Below are 20,256 nucleotides of genomic sequence, written 5' to 3' on the forward strand. Positions count from 1 at the left end.
GCCTCTATCTCTTGCAAGTCTAGTCAGAGCCTCGAAGATAGTGATGGAGACACCTATTTGGAATGGTACCTGCAGAAGCCAGGCAAGTCTCCACAGCTCCTCATCTATGAGATTTCCAACCGATTTTCTGGGGTCCCAGACAGGTTCAGTGGCAGAGGATCAGACACAGAATTCACACTCAAGATCAGCAGAGTGGAGCCTGAAGATTTGGGAGTTTATTACTGCTTCCAAAGTTCACATCTTCCTCCCACAGTGATTCAAACCCTAACAAAAAACACCCTTACTTGGCATGGTCCAGTTGCTAAATATGTTACTTATCTCTGAGACAAAGGGAGGTGCTGAGGAAGTCCAGATTATTGGTTGCAGCTGAGGACCGTAGAGCATGAATGCCTTAGTTATTAACAGCTAACTAGCCATGCATTTCAGGCTTCATCAGGACAATAATAATGATATTGCATCTGCCTCAGGAGAATGGTGAACAGGTGCCCTCTCAGCAGGAGGAATGATGGGGTAAGCTGAGTGAAAACCATTCTGATCCGAGTCCTTTTCTGCCTGTGTCACTAAAAATTAGCCAGTATGGAAGACAAGAAACTGAGACTTAATCTTTAACTGTCTCCTTTACTATACAATTACTTCATTTGTCACATTTTATGTTTTGACTTAAATTCCATTTTATTAATGTAAATATTGCATATCCTACTCTATTTTGTTTCCTATTTGTGTAAAGTATGTTCATTGACTCCCTAAGTTCAGACTATGTTTTACTAATGAAGTCTCTTTTTACTGATGAACAAATGGTTCTTTTTATCTTCATGCAGCTGTTGTTACTCTTTTGACTCCATGTTTTATTCCAAATTACATGCACAATTACTGATGGGTAGGAACATATTCATGCTAGTATTTCCTGGATGTTTGGAATATTTTCTTTCCTCTGTTCTTATTCGTTTATAGTGTTTTTATGGATTTATAATATTTTAATTTTTACTTCTTCATTTGTGTAAATTTAGTGAATTTGTTGCAAACCTGTTTTCAGATTAAATTACCTTCCTTTTTTCCAGAGAGTGTTTGTTTTTCATTTATTTCTGAAGTTTTCTGGTATTGGTTTTTTTTTTTTGGTGAGCAGGGAAATTTTGCTGTTTCTGGCCACAACTTTGGCTGTTTTACCCAGTCATCTCTTACCTGTTAGATTCTTATTGAGACATTGCTGTCATTCTATCAGGATCCTCTTACATGTAACTTAGTGCCCCTTTTATATCCTGTTTTATTTTCTTTCTAGAATTTTATCTCTTGGAGAGGTGCTTTACATTGAGTTTATTTGAGAGATCTTTATCTTTCATGACCTGGATCTTCATTGAGCTTCATTAAGTATGTTTTTCTCTATGCTGTCCTTTATCTCCTCCTTCTAGGAAGCCCAAAATACAAGTTTGCGTTCATTTAATGGTGTCCCATATACTGCCTATGTTGCTCATTCTTTTAATTTTGTTTTATTTTAATTCATTATATACTTTGGGAATTTAAAAACATAAAATAATGATTATTTTTATTTTTATTTTTACCTCCAATTATCCTGTTCCCTCTAACACTAAAACTCTTATTCTCAACAATCCCCCTCTGACTGTAAATTTCAGGATAAATTTTATTAAACTTGCTCAAAAGTGAAAGCCTAGTGTGTAAATGTTTAGAGCAGTATCAGTCACAGCATGCTGAAATAAAATGGCTGTTATATGAATTTCAAAGTAGGAGCTGGAGAAGGACAAGATTAGGAAGTAACTGGAGACAGAATAGAAACAAGTGTCCTATAGATAGAGTCCTGGATAGATCTTAAGGAAAATAAAGAGTTTGAAGACTTTGGTTGAAGGTAGTAAACAGACCATGAAATGCACATGTAGGAGTCAGTTGTCCACACACTGAGTCTAAAACACACATTAGGTTTGGGAAGCTGGTGAGTCAGTGATGAGTGATGAACCAGACATAAACTGAGATGTATTTCCAGTGGAGAATCCCAGAACTGCAAGTTATTTACTCTTGTAAATGTACACTCAGAGACAGGTGACACATCACACATGACTCTAACTCTGAAGTGACTATGGTGGCAAAAACCTTCACCTTCAGCCTCTAGCCACTCACTGATTTTTTCAGAGGAACTTTTACAATGTCCATTTACAACATGTACATTCTATAGGTGTACTATATTTTACCTTTAATATTGTAATATACCATGTATCAATTGATTGTTTAGATATGCTTAAATATATAGTTACCAACATTGTATTATTACTGTGGCCTGTGGTGATATTTTATTTGTACTGAAATGTTATTTTAATTTTATGTTAATAAATAAAGTTGCCCTGGGGTCAGAGCTATTAGAGCCATAGTAAGAGCGTGGTGGTTAGAAGAGCTAGGTAGATTTCTGTGTGTTCAGGGATACAGCCAGTATTGGAGACATACGCCTTTAAGACCTGGAGGGCGGTACATACAGGCAGTGATGAGGCAGTCATGTGGTTGGGTTTACAACCAATGAGAAGGCAGAACAGAAAGATTATTTAAACAGGGACACAGGAAGTACCTCCCTCTCTCGGGGAAGCTAGGAGCACTGCAGGAGGTAAGATTTTATCTCTGAGCTCTGACCTCTCGGCTTTTCTCTTTTACCTTGGCTCTGTGTTTCTTATTTTAATAATACGATTGGTTACATCTACATCTGGCGCCCAACGTGACAAGAATCCATTAAAAACTGCTTGGGGCCGGCTCCCTAGCCGGAGCAGCCGGCTCCCTAGCCCCAGCCCAGGTCTGCTTGGGCTCAGGCCGGACTGTGAGCTGCTTGCTTAAAGCCAGTGCTACAAACAGCTCAGGCCTGCCCTGCTAAACAGGGCCCCTGGCTGTAAAGCCAAGCCTTGACTCGGCTCAGAGGGAACAAGTGGCTGGCTTTAAGCTTTAGCCGGCTACCCCTTTGCTTTCACTTTCACTTTCGCTTTCGCTTTCGCTTTTGCTTTCTCTCTGTCTCTCTGTTTCTCTCTCTCTCTCTCTCTCTCTCTCTCTGGATTTACACCTAGGACTCTAGGTGGCTGTTTTGAAATTCGCTCGGATTTCTACTGTTCTACGCAGATTTGGTAAGTCATAAAGGAAACTATTTAAAAGACAAATTTTTTCCACATTTAAAAAAAATGGGTTTCCTGTGTACATTGGAAGAAAATTGGGTTTTGTTTGAAATTTTAGGCAGTCTGACAATGGAACAACTATATGAAAAGATTAGTATTATGGGAATTATGCAGTTAATCACCATGCTTATTCTCATTTTACTATTTAAAAAGATAGTCGATTTAAGTGCCAGGATAACAGCTTTAGAAAAACCTGTTAATTTTAACAGTGAAGTTGGTTCAAGTTTGGATCATAAGGTTACAGAAAGAAAGCCTGTTTTCACACAATCATCCTTAATTTATCCTGTAACCGTACAGCAGATGCCTGATCAAATGGCTACACAAAATATCTGGGCTCCAATTGAACTGATGGATTTTAAAAGGTTTAAGGAGGCAATAGTATCTTATGGCATGCATTCCCCATATGTAAAGCAAATGTTAAACTCTTGGTCAACATATAATAGGATTATACCACAGGACTGGCGGGACCTTGCACAAGCTGTTCTGGAACCCAGCCAGAGAATTCAATTTCTGACTTGGTTTAAGGAGGAAGCTAGAAACGTAGAAACACAATGGAGGGATAAAGGAATACAAGTTTGTCAGGATCAGCTTATTGGAGAAGGCCAATATGCTTCAATACAAACACAATGTTTATATGATGTTCAAACCGTAATTTTATGTCGAATGGCAGCCTTGAATGCATGGGACAGAGTTGATGAACCAGGAAAAAAACATGAGTCATTCACAAAGGTTATGCAAGGCCCTAAAGAATCTTTCACAGATTTTTTAGAAAGACTGGCTTCAGCAGTAAACAGAATGGTCTCAGGATCAGAAGCTAGTAAGGCAATAATTGAAGCTTTGGCATTTGAGAATGCGAATGCAGCATGCAAAAGAATAATCAGGCCGTTAAGGGCAAGATCTGCACCTTTGGAAGATTGGATTAGAGAAACAATTAATGTTGAGGTTGATGAGCATGATGATACGTGGGTAGGAGAAGTAATTTCAAAAGGTTTGAGGAGTGTTAGATGTTTTGGGTGTGGAAAGCAAGGACATTTTAAAAGGGACTGTAAACAGGTCAATCCTAGAAGCAATGTTTCTTCAAGGAACAATGGCAACAGAATGCCCCTTCCTTCTGGAGTATGCAGAAGGTGTGGTAAGGGAAAACACTGGACCAACGAATGTAGATCAACAAAGGACAGACAGGGTAATCCTTTGCCTCAGTTTTCGGGAAACTCCCGGAGGGGCCTCATGCAGGCCCCCATAGCAAAACCAGTTCAAACCTTTCCTGCAGCTGTAGAGGAAATCCCTGCTCTGAGCGATTAAATAACCAAATGACTATTGGAATAAATCAGGCTGGTCAGGATGATGAAAAAGAGAGAATAGAAAATTCAGGAGAAAACATAAAGAAAATTTTTTGGCAAACTTCTATTAATGAACAGAGACCAAAATTAACGATAAAAATAAATGGTGTTTTGTTGTCTGGTCTGGTAGACACAGGTGCGGACATTACCATAATTGCACCAGAATTTTGGCATCCAGCTTGGCCTCTTCAGGAGGTAAACGTTCAACTGTTAGGAATTGGGACATTATCTGGAGTGAAACAGAGTGCAAGATGGCTGGAATGTATAGGTCCAGAAGGACAGAGAGGAAAATTAAAACCATATGTCGCTAACATAGCTATGAACCTGTGGGGTCGAGACTTGTTGCAACAATGGAATACTCAGATTAAAATCCCTCCAATCTCAGAAACAAATCATAAACTAGCACATGTTTCTGAGAGAAATATTAGAAGGCATTATTTTGAGTGGTCACCAGCCATCCATATTATACAAGAACAGGGCACAACAACTGATAATCTTCCAAAAATACCAACAGTTCTACCTTTAAAATGGTTAACAGACAAGCCTGTATGGGTTCAGCAATGGCCTTTAACAACAGAGAAACTCCAGGCTTTAGAAGAGCTGGTAGAAGAACAGTTAAATGCTCAGCATATTGAACAGTCAACCAGCCCTTGGAATTCTCCTGTATTTGTTATTAAAAAGAAATCTGGTAAATGGAGAATGGTAACAGACCTTAGAGCAATTAACAAAGTAATTTAGCCGATGGGCTCTCTACAATCTGGAATTCCTTTGCCTACTCTGTTACCAAAAGGATGGCCTCTCATAGTTATTGATTTAAAAGACTGTTTCTTTTCAATACCCTTACAAGAAAAGGACAAAGAAAGATTTGCTTTCACAGTGCCTACTTATAATAATTCTCAACCGGTTAAAAGATTTCAATGGAGGGTCCTCCCACAGGGAATGTTAAATAGCCCAACTCTGTGCCAATATTTTGTACAACAGCCATTGGAAGTGATACGTAAAAAATTTCCTAAATCTATAATTTATCATTATATGGATGATATTTTACTAGCTGACTCAAATGCAGATACTTTAGAAAGAATGTTTGAAGAAGTAAAGAAAATTTTGCCTTGCTGGGGATTACAAATTGCTCCTGAAAAAATACAAAGAGGAGATTCTATTAATTATTTAGGATATAAAATAGAGCTACAAAAAATTAGACCCCAAAAGGTGCAAATTAGGAGAGATAGACTACAGACTCTTAATGACTTTCAAAGATTATTTGGAGATATTTCTCATCTACGAACTATTGTTGGGGTAAAAAATGATGAACTGACTAATTTGTTCAAAACCTTAGAAGGTGACAAGGACTTAAATAGTCCAAGAGAATTATCACCTGAAGCTGAGAAAGAATTGGCCTTGGTAGAAAAGAAAGTACATGAAGGGCACGTGGATCGTATTGATCCAAAGCTGGATTGCATTTTGGTTATTTTACCCTCTAGGCATTCCCCTACTGGAATATTAATGCAGAGGGAAGATATTATATTGGAATGGATATTTTTACCAAATAAACCAAATAAAAAATTAAAAACTTATGGGGAAAAAATCTCTGACTTGATTTGGAAAGGAAAATTGAGACTTCGTCAATTAGCAGGAATAGACCCAGCAGAAATTGTCGTACCTTTAACTAAGGAGGACATTGAAAAATTATGGACAGAAAGTGAACCTTGGCAAAGAGCTTGCAGTAATTTTTTGGGAGAAATTAACAGCAAATATCCCAAAAGCAACAGAATTGATTTTATAAAGAGAGCTGATTGGATCTTGCCTCGAATTGTACGGCAAAAACCCATATCTGGAGTTCGTACATTTTATACAGATGCCAACAAACAAGGAAAGGCAGGTTACAAATCAGAAAATTTAAGTAAAGTGGTACAAAGTCCTTATAATTCAGTGCAAAAATCAGAATTGTATGCTATTCTGTTGGTATTAATGGATTTTTCAGAACCTCTCAACATAGTAACTGACTCTCAGTATGCTGAAAGAGTGGTATTACATATTGAGACTGCAGAATTTATCCCTGATGCTTCAGAATTAACTTCACTATTTATTCAATTACAAGATACAATCAGGAAAAGGAGTCATCCTTTATATATAACTCACATCCGATCTCATACTGGTCTGCCAGGCCCTCTAGCACAAGGCAATGATGAGATTGATAAATTATTGATAGGAAATGTGCTGGAGGCCTCAGAATTTCATAAAAAACATCATGTCAATAGTAAAGGTTTAAAAAAGGATTTTCCCATAACCTGGCAACAAGCCAAAGAAATAGTAAAGAAATGTCCTACTTGTTCCTTCTATAATCAAACACCATTACCAGCAGGATGTAACCCAAAGGGTACTCAGAGAAATGAAATCTGGCAGATGGACGTGTTTCACTTTGCAGAATTTGGAAAACTGAAATATGTACACCACACTATCGATACTTATTCAGGATTTCAATGGGCAACTGCTTTGAGTTCTGAAAAAGCTGATTCTGTAATCACTCATTTGCTAGAAGTTATGGCCATTATGGGTATACCTGCACAAATCAAAACTGACAATGCTCCATCATATGTCTCTGTTAAAATGAAACAGTTTTTTGCTTATTACAATATAAAGCATATTACAGGTATACCACATAATCCTACAGGTCAAGCAGTTATAGAAAGGTCAAACAGAACTCTAAAGGATATGCTAAATAAACAGAAAGGAGTAACAAAAACCCCCAGAAATAGACTGCATAATGCTCTATTAACTTTGAATTTTCTGAATGCCAATGAGAAAGGAACAACAGCTGCAGAGAGACATTGGGTAATAGAAAAAACTACAGAATTAAATCAGCCTATATACTTTAAGGATGTGCTGACCTCAGAATGGAAGCCAGGGTATGTATTACGTTGGGGACGAGGTTTTGCTTTTGTTTCTACAGGAGAAGATAAGCTGTGGATACCATCAAAATTGATAAAGGTTCGATTTGAACAAGAGAAACCTCTTAATTAGAGGAGGTGATAGTTCATCAACCAGCATGAACATCCAATTTAAACTAACTTGTACCTGTAACACATGTCTTTTCATTTAATCAGATAATAACTTGCCAAAAAGGAACATCCCCAAAATTAGTCTTGGGGGAAGGTTTTTGTTTTTGTCTTTTAGGAGAATGATGGTTAAGGAATCTGAAGAACACAAGACAAATGAGACAACTGAAGAAAAGGGACAAATCATCTATCCCAGGAAACAGAGTGACACGGTGTATGGGTATATATTATCAAAAAAAATTTTATGTCTTCTTAAATGTTTGTTTCTGCTTTTCTCTAAAGATTTAACACTATTGGTTTTCTAATAGTCCCAGTTCAATTAAAATTTAAAGCTGACTTTGGAGTTGGAGAATGGCTCCCTCCTTCTTTAAACTCAAACATGTTGTTAAAATGAAAATACAAACTCCCTGTATCATGACAGAATAAAAGAGCCATTTTCTGCTATGGGACAGGACAAAAGCCAAATTAATTAAGGGACTATTCTATTACTAATCTCAACTCTTTGATTCTATTCTGATTCTTTAAACTTTTCTTAAAGTATAAATTTTATATCAAAATTTACAAGATTAATATATATATACATTTTAAACTTTGTTAAGATATGAATGGTCATATAGAGTACTAACTAATTCTAGAAAAAAGGCTTCAGTTAGCTGCATATATATGTCTTTGTGTTCGAGTCTCTTATCAGTTTTCTGCAGGAAATCATGGCCAGGCCTAACATCAACTGAAGTCTCCGGAAAGAAGATGGGGCCCCACAACAACAACAACAACAACAATTCCACGTGGACAATAATAATATCACTAAACTGACAAACATCATCTACAGATCAGCTTTGAACTACAAGGTGCTCAGAGCAATTTTGAGATGAGTAGTTGAGATGATCCAGTCTCAAAGACTACTTGAATAAGGACTTGAGATAAACCCTGAACTTTGGCTTTATATACAGACTGGATATTAATGAATGATATAGTTACCTTTCCTAGAATTTGACAATTAACCTAAATTTTTCTTTCAGGATAAAGATAACTTCACCCATACCCAGCAGGAAGCAATTTTAAGAATATGACACCCACATTGCCAAAGAAGTGGTGTGGGGCAGGTGGTTTTTTGGTTCTTTTAATGGGTTTTGGGTCTGGGATAATTTTCAATTGTTTAGGGGGGTTGGTTACAAGTTGTTGTCAAGGGTTAGGAAAAAGGCTAAGCAAAGGAGATTAGATTTAAGGTTCTTGTTTAAAAAAAAAAAAAAAAAAAAGAAAGAAAAGAAAAAGACAATTACTAGTTTTAAATACTTTACATTATTACCAACTATTAGGATATAAAGAAATGAAAGTTAGTAATTAGACATTACAATAGAAATTGTAGTCATATTAGATATGTTTTAAAAATTGAGCAGATGTATTTTAGACAGGTCATCTTCAAACCCTTCAGAGATCTACAGAATATGGCATTTAAAATGTTTTAATAACTTAGAAATTTTTCTTTTTTGAGACATGTCAGCTCCTGGCAGTACCAATCTACTTCAGAGAAAATATGGGCATTGAAGAAACTGCATATGGAGTTAATTTTCATTGTGGCAAAAGTTAGCCACTGGACAACAAAGTATCCTCAAATCAACAGGACAAAATGGACAGACAGAACACGAAACAAAGGACTACCGATTCCTGCCAAAACAAGTATGGTTATGGCTTTATCAGAAGGCATCTTCTGAGGCCAGGACAATATGGCACCATCCCTGAAGTGGCCTTCACAATCTGGAAAAGGTACAGTGCCCTTTTCTTTGAAGGCAGCTGAACAGGCAGTGGGCCGATGGCTTCTGTTGTGCAATGGAACAGCAACTGAAAGCTCACGCCTCTCAATAGTAGACTGGCATTTAATAGAGGGATGTGGAGAAGGGCATGCTTAGATGAAGCCATATATACACAGCCAAGAAGAATGGACAGCTGAATTCAAAAACCATCAACAATTTCCAGAATTTAAAATCCTGAATCATGACATGACACTAGTGGAATTCAGGTGTTTCTGGTACATGGACTGCTCTCACCCAGTGTGAGGTTGAACTGTTGACCTTGTGTACAACCTACTTCACAAATGAGTCTGTCAGATACGCTAAGCCTATAGGCTGAAGATGATGCCCCAACACTGTGGAGAAACCTCAGGTGACTGTCCAGGCAGCTGGCTGTTTCTGTCAACTCACAAAATTTTTGGAAGTTGCTTTTGTGCACTTCCTGTTTTTATTTTTGTTAGCTAATATTATTTCCTTCTTGGGTCTCTGAGGGAGTTGAAGATTAGTTAGTTATAGTTGAAGATTAATTAGGATAGAAAGTGAATTAGATACATTTTGGACTTACTAAAATATGATAGATAAGGGAATTATTTTCTCTGCTTTGTCAAATACAAATGGACTAGACATCGTTTAGGTATTTGTTACTTGTATATATTGTATATAGTTATTGTACTTTTGTATATAGTTTTTCTTTTGTTAGTTATAACCTTTTGCCTTTTTTCTTTTTATTTAAATAGAAAAGGGGAAATGTGGTGATATTTTATTTGTACTGAAATGTTATTTTAATTTTATGTTAATAAATAAAGTTGCCCTGGGGTCAGAGCTATTAGAGCCATAGTAAGAGCGTGGTGGTTAGAAGAGCTAGGTAGATTTCTGTGTGTTCAGGGATACAGCCAGTATTGGAGACATACGCCTTTAAGACCTGGAGGGCGGTACTTACAGGCAGTGATGAGGCAGTCATGTGGTTGGGTTTACAACCAATGAGAAGGCAGAACAGAAAGATTATTTAAACAGGGACACAGGAAGTACCTCCCTCTCTCGGGGAAGCTAGGAGCACTGCAGGAGGTAAGATTTTATCTCTGAGCTCTGACCTCTCGGCTTTTCTCTTTTACCTTGGCTCTGTGTTTCTTATTTTAATAATACGATTGGTTACATCTACAGTGGCCAATAGACAAAATATTCATTTTGTCTACAAGTGCCTTGCTTAGGAACAATGGCATATAACCAAAGCCTGGGTGGGTAGAGAGCTTTATATTCTAGGCTTATATAAGTTGCACCTGAGATTTACACAATTAATAAATTGTTTCATGATTCATTAGATGCAATTCGTTTTTATTATTAAGCAAGTTATGAATATATACTGATATTTCTATAATTCATTGTATTGACTATTACAGAATTTCTTTATCCTTTCTTTGCCTATATTGAATAATGCTGATGTAAACAGTAAAGTGCAAACTTTTAAACTTCGGTTCTCCTAAATATACCTTGGAGTGGATCTGGTCAAACAAATGGCAGGCATATCCCTTGGATTCTATGGTCCCTACATCATTTCCATGCCCACTAACAATTTAATGATTTATGATTTCTACATTATCTTCTTATTAGTTATTGTGAAGTAATATTTCATTATGATACTGATTTTGAGTTCCTTATATATTGAACAATCTGTCAAGGAATTAGAATGAAAATGAAGCTTTTATTCTTTCATAGGTTTGCAGAAGCAACCTCCATCACAGTCAAGTCTGCTTGTGTTTCATATTTTATTTCAGCTGCAGCAGTGCAATTGTGTAGACCTAGTCTCTATTATCTGTGTATAGCTTCAGAGGAAAGGACTGCCATCCTCTTCAGGCCAGCAGAAACTAGATCAGCTTCCAAAGATCTACATGCCATTTTCTTTACAGTCTTTCTCTGAAATTCTCCCGTGGTCAGTGCAGATTTTACATTCAGTTTATCCATCCTGGAGGCTAAATATGCTACACCTCACTACTGTCATGGAATCCCCAGTATTTCTTACAATGTACTATAGCACTGAAGAAAATCTAACACAACTAGCTAAAAAGATAATCAGAAAATACCATGTTTTTCTAAATTTTGAATGTGAACATGGGGTCATGATCTGAACAATATGGGGAGTCTGGATCACCTCTGACAAGATACCTAGAACTGAAACCCAAGTTACTGTTTCATATCTTAGTTTCAACTTTAACCATATTGATTTTTCAAAGTAAATGGATATATTTTGAAGATAAATCTATTTCTTCTGTCTACAGTTTTAAATATTATGTCCTTTCTAAAGCCATTATCTAGACATTTTGTAAAAGGTCTTTGTGGTAATGTATCTCATACGGAAATGATATAGTTGCAATAGACACATACATTATTTTGTGGTCAGTAGTGTCATTCTTACCTGAGCAATTTCAATGAATGCAAAGTCCTCTGTTGAAAGTCTAGGGCATAGTATAGGACTTTAGGACTAAGGATACTTAAATCAAGAAACTTCTGTTGCTAAATGAGAGACTCTTGGCCAAAAATTGAGGAAGCAGATTACCAACCAGTGACCATGGATTTGAGAGACAAAAGGAGGTTGACAGTTGGAAAGATTTTGTTATTCTTTGTGTTGATTTATGAAATGTGGTAGAACAACCTGCCCCTAAAACTGAGCATCTCTCTTTGATCACCAGGTTGTTAGAATGTGATTTCCCTTATCTCAATGAGATATATAACTGCATTTTGAAATCTTCCCTTTTAACTCAGAATTCCTATGTGTCAAGGATCACTATACTTTTAAGGGTTTTAAGAAAACAAAAAGGGTTTTCCTTCATGTTTTTCAGTACTTATTTATACAATGATAATTCCTTAGCTTCATCTGAGCATTGGCAATAGGTATTTATATTAGCATTGATACCATCTACTTGCAGATGGTACCACATTTATACATGAAAAGTTACAACCACTTTTCAACTGTTTTTGTTCTTTTATTTTATTACAATGAATTTTGTACCATCGTGAATAAGCATATTTATGAAATGACACTGTATTAATGGCCACAGGAAAAACTCCCAGTGAATTTTTCCATAGAATAGTTTCAAGTGAGAGAAAATCATTCTGAGGAAATTCCAGTTGAGTATCTTGTTTGTTCACTCATGTTGAGGAAGGATGGAGCAAAATGACAGTCGTATCCTCTTCAGTATGTTCATGGTCCATCTTCAAGTGCTTTGAAATACATCCTTACGCTCTCACCCCTATGCCTGTTTAAAAGATTATGTAACAATTAATTGTAATTAGTGGTCCTGATATCTGGTGGCAGCTCAACTTAATCCTCTCATTGCCTCCAAAGGACTGGCTCCTCCATAGCCTCTATGAATCTCCACAACTATGGATGGAGATTTTGCTTTTTCCTTTGTTGAATGATAAATCGTCACTATTGAACATTTTACACCGGAAAATATTTACCTTATTCAAAACTGTTTTATTTCTTTTGTAAACTTCTTTTATATTTTCCAATTATAAACATGATATGTCATGAGTTAAATGAAAAGCAGTATTTTTTGTATTAAGATATGCAGAGATAGAGACTAAATTGGAGTTATCCATTGAAGATGGACATGCCCCTTAAAAATTGGGAAGCCCTGTGGAAGAGGGGGAGGAGAGACTGTAGGAGTCAGAAGGAATGGAGGCCACTAAGAGAACTTGGCCCACTGAACCAACTAAGCAGAGCTCACACGGGCTAACAGAGACTGAAAATTCAGATCTGGAGCCTGCATGAATCTGCACCAGGTCCTCTGTATATATGTTAAGGATGTCAGCTTAATGTTTTTGTAGGACTCCTAATGGTGGTAGCAGGTGTATCTCCACCTCTTTTGCCTACTCTTGAGACATTTTTCTTCCTATTGGGTTTCCTTGTCCAACCTTGATATGAGGATTTAACCTTGTCTTACTGTATCCTGTTTTGTACTGTTTGGCTGTTATCCTTTAGAGTCCTCCTCTTTTCTGAAGAAGAAATGGAGAAGGATTTGATCTGGGGGAGAGGGAATGTGGGGAAGCTAGAAGGATTGGAGGAAGAGGAAACTATGGTTGCAGTGTATAATATGATATAAGAATCTATTTTGAATTAAAATATGTTTCCCGGCTTTGTGATAATGCATGGGTGTGGTGCAGTGTTGATGATAAAGATGTGACGTTTAGAACCTGGCACTCAGTCTCTTATTGTCAGCACCTTGAATGGTTACATATCCATGTATTGACTGCTATCTGTTGCAAAAAGAAGCTTCTGTAACTGAGGTTGTAAACAACCAAGGGCAGTGGATATAAATGTAAGTATTCAGAAAGTAATTTGCCATCACAGCCATTTAGTAAATACCAGCATCATGCAGTTACAGATGCTGTTCTTACCTGCACAAGGCCAAGGAAGTCAAAATTTAGCCATGCATTTGGGAAGTGCTCTCCAGTCTCCATCACTTTCTGAGAATTTCCTGGCAGTTGAATGATGCTGGAGGAGGGAGATTCATTACTTTTTAGAGTGTGGCTATTGGTAGGTTTCCCATGATCTAGTGTATAGGTCTACTCCCATGACCATATGGAACTTAACACTTAAACTTAATGGGTTATCAAGAAACAACACAAAACAAAAGGAGAAGACATAGTATTAGGAGGGCAAGGAATTAGAAAAGCACATGGAGGTAGAAAATAGGGGGAGAGATATGATCATGTTTTATTGTAGACATGTTTGAAATTATCAAAGAAAAAAAAAACCTTCCAGAATAGACTGAAAATATCAAGTAAAAAGCTCACTGACCCATGTGTGATGTGTCCTCTCTCCGTGCCCCAAAGTTTCCAACATGTAATGAAACATGTTTTCTACAGCAATAGAGGCATACACTATTGCTTTTTATATAATAAACACAAAATTTACAATTATACAAATTTCTAGAAGATAACACTATGTAGATTTGAACACATATTCTTTAGCTAAACCCCCAGGTCTTGAGTCTCAAAAAATTTGTACCAATTTCTCAAGTTCTAATATGGAACAATTAATATTTAAATCTTCAAACTGAATTAGCTCATTGTTTTGTTCACTTATTTGAATCCTATAACTAAATGCTAGAAATTCTGTTTATCTAACCAAGATTCGACTAAGTAACAAATTCTATTGGGAATATATATGTGTTTGCATGACTACATTCCTCTTTTTTACTTTTTAATGTTTCAACATACTCGTAAATGGCCATGAGAAAGTCATTTGTCACGTAGAAATGAAGATTATCTGTCTCTTTAGTTCTATATTAGGATCTGACAAAACTAAAACAAACAAACAAACAAAAATCAGATAGGCTTAAACAGGAAGATGCTATGCTGAAAACATTGGAAAATACAAAGAGTGTTGAAAAGATTGCCTTGGTTCTGTGGTGCTCTCTTGGCATGGTCTGGGCATTTAGACCATGTATGTTTTCATTCACAAAGATCCAAATTTTCACAGTACAGTCCATCTGCCTTGTGGTTTCCATTTTTCTATAAACATAGGAGACATCTTTTGTCTCATCATTCTTTTTTTCATTTTAAGATAGGCTTTCTCTGTGTAGCTTTAGTGCCTTTCCTGGAATTCACTCTGTAGCCCAGGCTGGCCTCAGACGTATAGAGATCCACCTGTCTGCCTCCTGAGTGCTGGGATTAAATGTGTGTGCCACCACTGCCCGACCTGTGTCTTCACTCTTAAGAGTGGTCTTTTCTGTCCCTTGGTTCTTTTCATACAGCTGTACTAACCTCGTGATTTGCATATTGCTCCTTAGGGAGGACCTCTCCTTACAGATCCAGGACAAAAGCTAGCCCCTCTTTCTGCCCTCATTATTCAGGACTCTTCAAACCAAGTTCTCAGAATGAGGTGCCTTGCTCAGCTCCTAGGGCTGCTTGTGTTCTGGATATCTGGTAAGGAGAGAAACAAAGATGAAGAAGGAGATTGTGGGAAGACTGGGGATTTCAGGGAACCTACTCATGCAGACACATGTTCTGTACATGTGTGAGATTGCCAGTATTATACTCCAGGAAAGTGCTTGTGCAGTTTAGAGGGAAAGGGAGAAGAACTTGTGCTGTTGTAGAAGCTCTGACAAGTACCTATGCAGATGGTACCGCTGATTTCTAGGTAGTTTCTATGATCTCTCTACATAGGTGTTTCATGTTAAACAGTTTTAGAATATAAATTAAATTCAAGAATACAGTAAGTAGAAAATAATAGGAATGAAAAATTATTTCATTGTATCATTTTGTCTGTACATAACCATTCATTTCTGTTATTTCAGGAGCCAATGGGGATATAGTGATGACCCAGTGGTCACTCTCCAGTCCTGTTACTCTTGGAGAGTCAGCTTCTATCTCCTGCAGGTCTAGTAAGAGTCTCCTATATAGTGATGGCAACACTTACTTGAATTGGTACCTGCAGAGACCAGGCCAGTCTCCTCAGCTCCTGATCTATCGGATGTCCAACCTTGCCTCAGGAGTCCCAAACAAGTTCAGTGGCAGTGGGTCAGGAACAGATTTCACACTGAAAATCAGTAGAGTGGAGCCTGAGGATGTGGGTGTTTATTACTGTCAGCAAGCTCTAGATGATCTTCCCACAGTGATAAATCCCTGTACAAAAACCTCCCTGCTTGAATTGATGAAGCTGCCACATAAGCTGTTGGAAATCCCATATCTTCTGCGCCATTCTTGGTCACGTGATCAAATCTTACATTCATGTCATCATTACAGTTTACAGGTTTTGCAGTTTGGTAACAATGTTAATTTATTTTTGCCCCTCAGCAGCTCATATAATACCTCTTTCACTACAGCAAAATCTAACCTCGAGGTCTCCATTCTCCCGCCTCAATACTGACTTGATTTCTCCACATCCTTTTACAAATGTGGGTAGTGTCTATAGAAATTGCATCTCATCATAAAATTCCGGTTGGGAACTCTCTTAGTTTTTGCAGCATGAATCCTAAAAGGTCTTAGTAATAAAAATAAACCTGGAGCTAGATATTGGGGTAAATGCTGAAAGATCAGAGAAATAGAGTAAGCCACATTGAACCTCACCTTGCCAACTTCTCACCTGATCTTGTTTCCTCAAACTGGAAGCCTCTGAGTCCTCACCCAAATGGATCTCAGCTGAACTGCTGCTCAAAAACCTAAAAGCTTAAAAAGCATCTAGTTCCTGGTCCTCACACCTTGTATACCTTTCTGTTTCCTGCCATCACTTCCTGGAATTAAAGGAGTATGTCTTTCCCAAGCAAGACATGAGATCTCAAGTCCTGGAATTAAAGGTGTGTGTCACCATGCTTGGCTCAGTTTCCAGTGTGGCTTTGAACTCACAGAGATCCGGATGGATTTCTGCTTCTGGAATGCTAGGATTAAAGGCATGTGCTACCACTGCCTCACCTCTATGTTTAATATAGTGGCTGTTCTATTCTCTGACCCCCAGATAAGTTTATTGGGGATAAACAATATATCAACCAAAAGTTTTCATACAATACTTGTGATAAACATCATGACCATAACTAATTTATAAAGAGGGTTTCTTTTGACTTATAGTTCAAGATTACAATCCATGATGGTGTGATGGTGTGGAGAAGGCATGGGGGCTGGAACAGCAGGTGACAGCTCAATTCTCTAACTACATGTAGGAAGTAAAGAACAAAACTTGAATGATGTACAGCTTTGAAGTCTCAAACCTTGCCCCAGTAACATACTTCTTCTAGCAAGCCCACCTTTCCAATATGTACAGTGAGAGCAACTGGTGACCAAGTATGCAAACACTTGAACCTCTGCGTACATTCTCATTCAAACCACTACAGCAACAAAGAAAAATGATAATCACCCACATTTTTTGGGGATCTTCAGTATACCTCTGATCAACATCTTGAAAAGAAGTATCCTAAACCTGGCTCAGGGATTTTTGTTTGGCAAAGGTACAGCTTCTGGGACAAGCATAGTGCCCAGTGTAGGCTAACTGAACTGTAACTATTTTATATTAGTGAGAATATGTATGAATATTACCAAATAACTGTTTATTTTAGGGAATTTTTTCAACATCCTTGATGATAGTTTCTTTTTCTCCAACTCTGTCCTTAGTTCTTTCCTCCCATGCATCTCCACACGTCATACTGCCTATTATTCTCTTTTCCCCTTTCATGTAACCTGCGTGCTAACTCCTCTGCTTAGGATCTCTCTTCCCATGACAATGGTTTCCCAGATTCAACAACTGCTTCACCTTAAGCACAGGACTCTACAGAGTACCTCACACAATGCAACCTTTTCCAGCTATATCCATTTTCATAGAAATTTTATAATTTCTTGTTTCTTTGAATTCAAGTAAAGAAACTGATTTTTTTTTGTAATTTAATTTAATTTTACATATCAGCTATGGATTGCCCTGTCCTCCACCCTCTCGCTGCCTCCCTTCCTTCCCCCAGCCCACCCCCCATTCCCATGTCCTCTAGGGCAAAGACTCCTCTGGGGATTCAGCTCAATTGATTTTTTTAACAATGAAGAAAAGGAAGTTACTGTGATTGGAGGACTGAATGCAACTGAAGATAACCATATTATCAGAATTAAGTTGATATCAAAATCCCATGTGTGTTTTTTAGATTCTATATAGAAACATATAATCAGGTGTGTATATATGACACAAATTAGGGTGAAACTTTTTAGAGGAGCAAACTGTCAGGTTTTGGATGTGATGTTGTGGTTTAAGAGAAAACTGAGGTGAGTAACTAAGGACCAAGGTGTTTACCATAAAAGTATTTAATGCTGTGGACATACAAATGAGGGGAATAACTTGGTGGGGCCGTGGCGCTGCAGGGAGAGTTCAGTCTTCAGCACTAGAGACAGACAGCAGGGCAGGGGCTCTGCAGGGAATCAGAGCTCCCATGAGAGAAGTGGGATCTGTTTCTACACATTTTTAGGATTTGGGGAGGTTTATAGCAAGAGCCTACAGCTAACCTCTCTGATTCCCATGCAAATAAGAGAGTGAGGACCAGGATGTGCCTGGTGCCAATACCTTAAAAAAAAGCACTCTTTTATCTCATTTCCCATTGAAGAGCTCCCATTTTCAATGTCCCTCTAGGGCACCAGTCAATATGTACAAGAGTGGGAGAGCAGCTGTACATTTACTACTAGATTCAAACATCACAGTTTTTGTAGAAAGAGACTATTGAGAAAGGGGAGAAAAGAGAGTACAGAGGGCATAAGGGACAAAATAACCTCAGGGATAGTATTTACAAGCAAGAAATTTTAGCAATATCTTTTTAAATGCTGTTTGAGCCCTATTGTCAAATTTCATACTACCTTATATTCCTTAGACCTGAATATTCTTACACAGTTGGATTTAATATGTCTCATAGAATGACTATTTCAAGGGTTGGTTGATCATATCCCTAAGGGGTTATCTTGGAAAAAACAAATATCAGGAAACTTAAGATCAAGTTCATGCTTTTACTGAATAAAAACTTTCAAATATTAATATGAGAGAGTGTATGTGTTTTGTACTTCTATATGTTAAGGAGTAGTCCAAGCTGATTTTCCATAACGTTTCCAAAGAGTGTCTAATACAATGGTCTCTGACCCTGTCTTAGAAAGCTGCTGCTTTCTGTACCCAGTGCCCCCATCACTAATCCTGCATTTCATAACAATGTCCTCTTTGTTCAGTGCTTAAAGCATGAAGATATTTTACATCATCTTACTCAGAAAGGTGACCCTTACTTAATGCTTGACACTTCTCAAACAGCTGCATACATCTGAGCATGCATATTTTTCTGTAAGGAGATCCATGCATGCAAGTCTGAGATCAATGCTCAGATGTAGTCTTATCTTGACTACCAGTGGCTCCTCAATCAAAATTAAGATCAGGGCATCAGGCATTGTTCCTGAGACTGCGGATATTTTGGATGGCTAATAAGAACAGCAGATATGGACAAGGAGAACACAGAAGGACAACTGCTTAATGGGACAGTGTATTTTTGTCCTTCCCAGATTGCTCTTGGTAGAGTCTCAGAGCTTTTCATGGAGAGCCTGCTAGCTTTTCTTAGTTGCTAAGAAAAGTGCAACTTTGTTACAGTTGTATAACTTGGTCTTTCTGTGAGACTCTTACAGTAAGAGCAGGCGTTGTCTCTGACTGTGTTGCCTGATTAGGGGACCCTTTCCTCCTACTGGATTGCCTCATCCAGTGTTAATAGAAGAGGAGGTCCCTAGTCTCACTGCAACTTGAGATACCATGGCTGGCTGGTATCCATGGGAGGTTCACCTGTATCTGAGGAGAACCAGCAAGGAGGAGTGGATGGGGCTGGGGGGAAGAGGAAATGTGTTCAGGAACTGAGAAGAGGGGAAGAAGGGGAAATTTTGATTGGGATGAAAGAACAACAACAAGAAAAATAAAGATAAAAATAAAAGAAAGAAAGAAAGAAAGAAAGAAAGAAAGAAAGAAAGAAAGAAAGAAAGAAAGAAAGAAAGAAAGAAAAGTCCAACTTTCCCTTTTCTCTTTCCTAAGCATGCTTCCATTTACTCTTTGGCTTTTCTCTCTGTTTTCCGATGTTCCCTTCCTCCTTCTGCCATGTAGTGGCTTGCTGGTCTCCATGACTAACTACTCAAAGGACTTGGTTCCTCTCCACCACTTTTCCATCTTTCTTCTCTGTCAGCTACTGAGATATACACTTTGATTACCTTATTGCTTGACTCTCCAATAAGCTTTCTTTCAAGTTTGCTTTTAAATTATTTTATTAACAAGACTTTGCATCCAAAGAAAAGAGCATAACTTTTCCTGGTTCTTTCCATAACTTCACACTCTACAATCACTCCTGCTTTCCCACAGCATACATAATTCCTCAGTAAGTTCTGTTATACCGCTAGGTAAAACTGTCTAATGAAATTAATGGGGTTTCAAAATTCT

The 20,256-nt window shown here is 37.7% G+C and overlaps 1 protein-coding gene across 1 annotated transcript; it reads left to right on the top strand.

Moving 5' to 3' along the window:
- Nucleotides 1-433: 433 nt before the first annotated feature.
- On the top strand, nucleotides 434-17,608 carry LOC143272167 (uncharacterized). The gene is made up of 3 exons (XM_076566060.1): nucleotides 434-510; nucleotides 15,131-15,266; nucleotides 15,638-17,608. Exons 1-3 carry the CDS (start codon nucleotides 472-474, stop codon nucleotides 16,207-16,209), a joined length of 747 nt encoding a protein of 248 aa, XP_076422175.1. The 5' UTR covers nucleotides 434-471; the 3' UTR covers nucleotides 16,210-17,608.
- The last annotated feature ends 2,648 nt before the right edge of the window (nucleotides 17,609-20,256 follow it).

This window comes from Peromyscus maniculatus, chromosome 3, assembly GCF_049852395.1.
Source record: "Peromyscus maniculatus bairdii isolate BWxNUB_F1_BW_parent chromosome 3, HU_Pman_BW_mat_3.1, whole genome shotgun sequence".
Lineage (NCBI taxonomy): Eukaryota > Metazoa > Chordata > Mammalia > Rodentia > Cricetidae > Peromyscus > Peromyscus maniculatus.

Bases quoted from the DNA above. Each gene is read 5' to 3' on its own strand.
- LOC143272167 (XM_076566060.1), top strand. From the start codon at position 472: ATGGTGAACAGGTGCCCTCTCAGCAGGAGGAATGATGGG. The intron at 511-15,130 runs GTAAGCTGAGTG...ATTGCTCCTTAG, and splicing joins TCAGCAGGAGGAATGATGGG to GGAGGACCTCTCCTTACAGA. The intron at 15,267-15,637 runs GTAAGGAGAGAA...CTGTTATTTCAG, and splicing joins GCTTGTGTTCTGGATATCTG to GAGCCAATGGGGATATAGTG.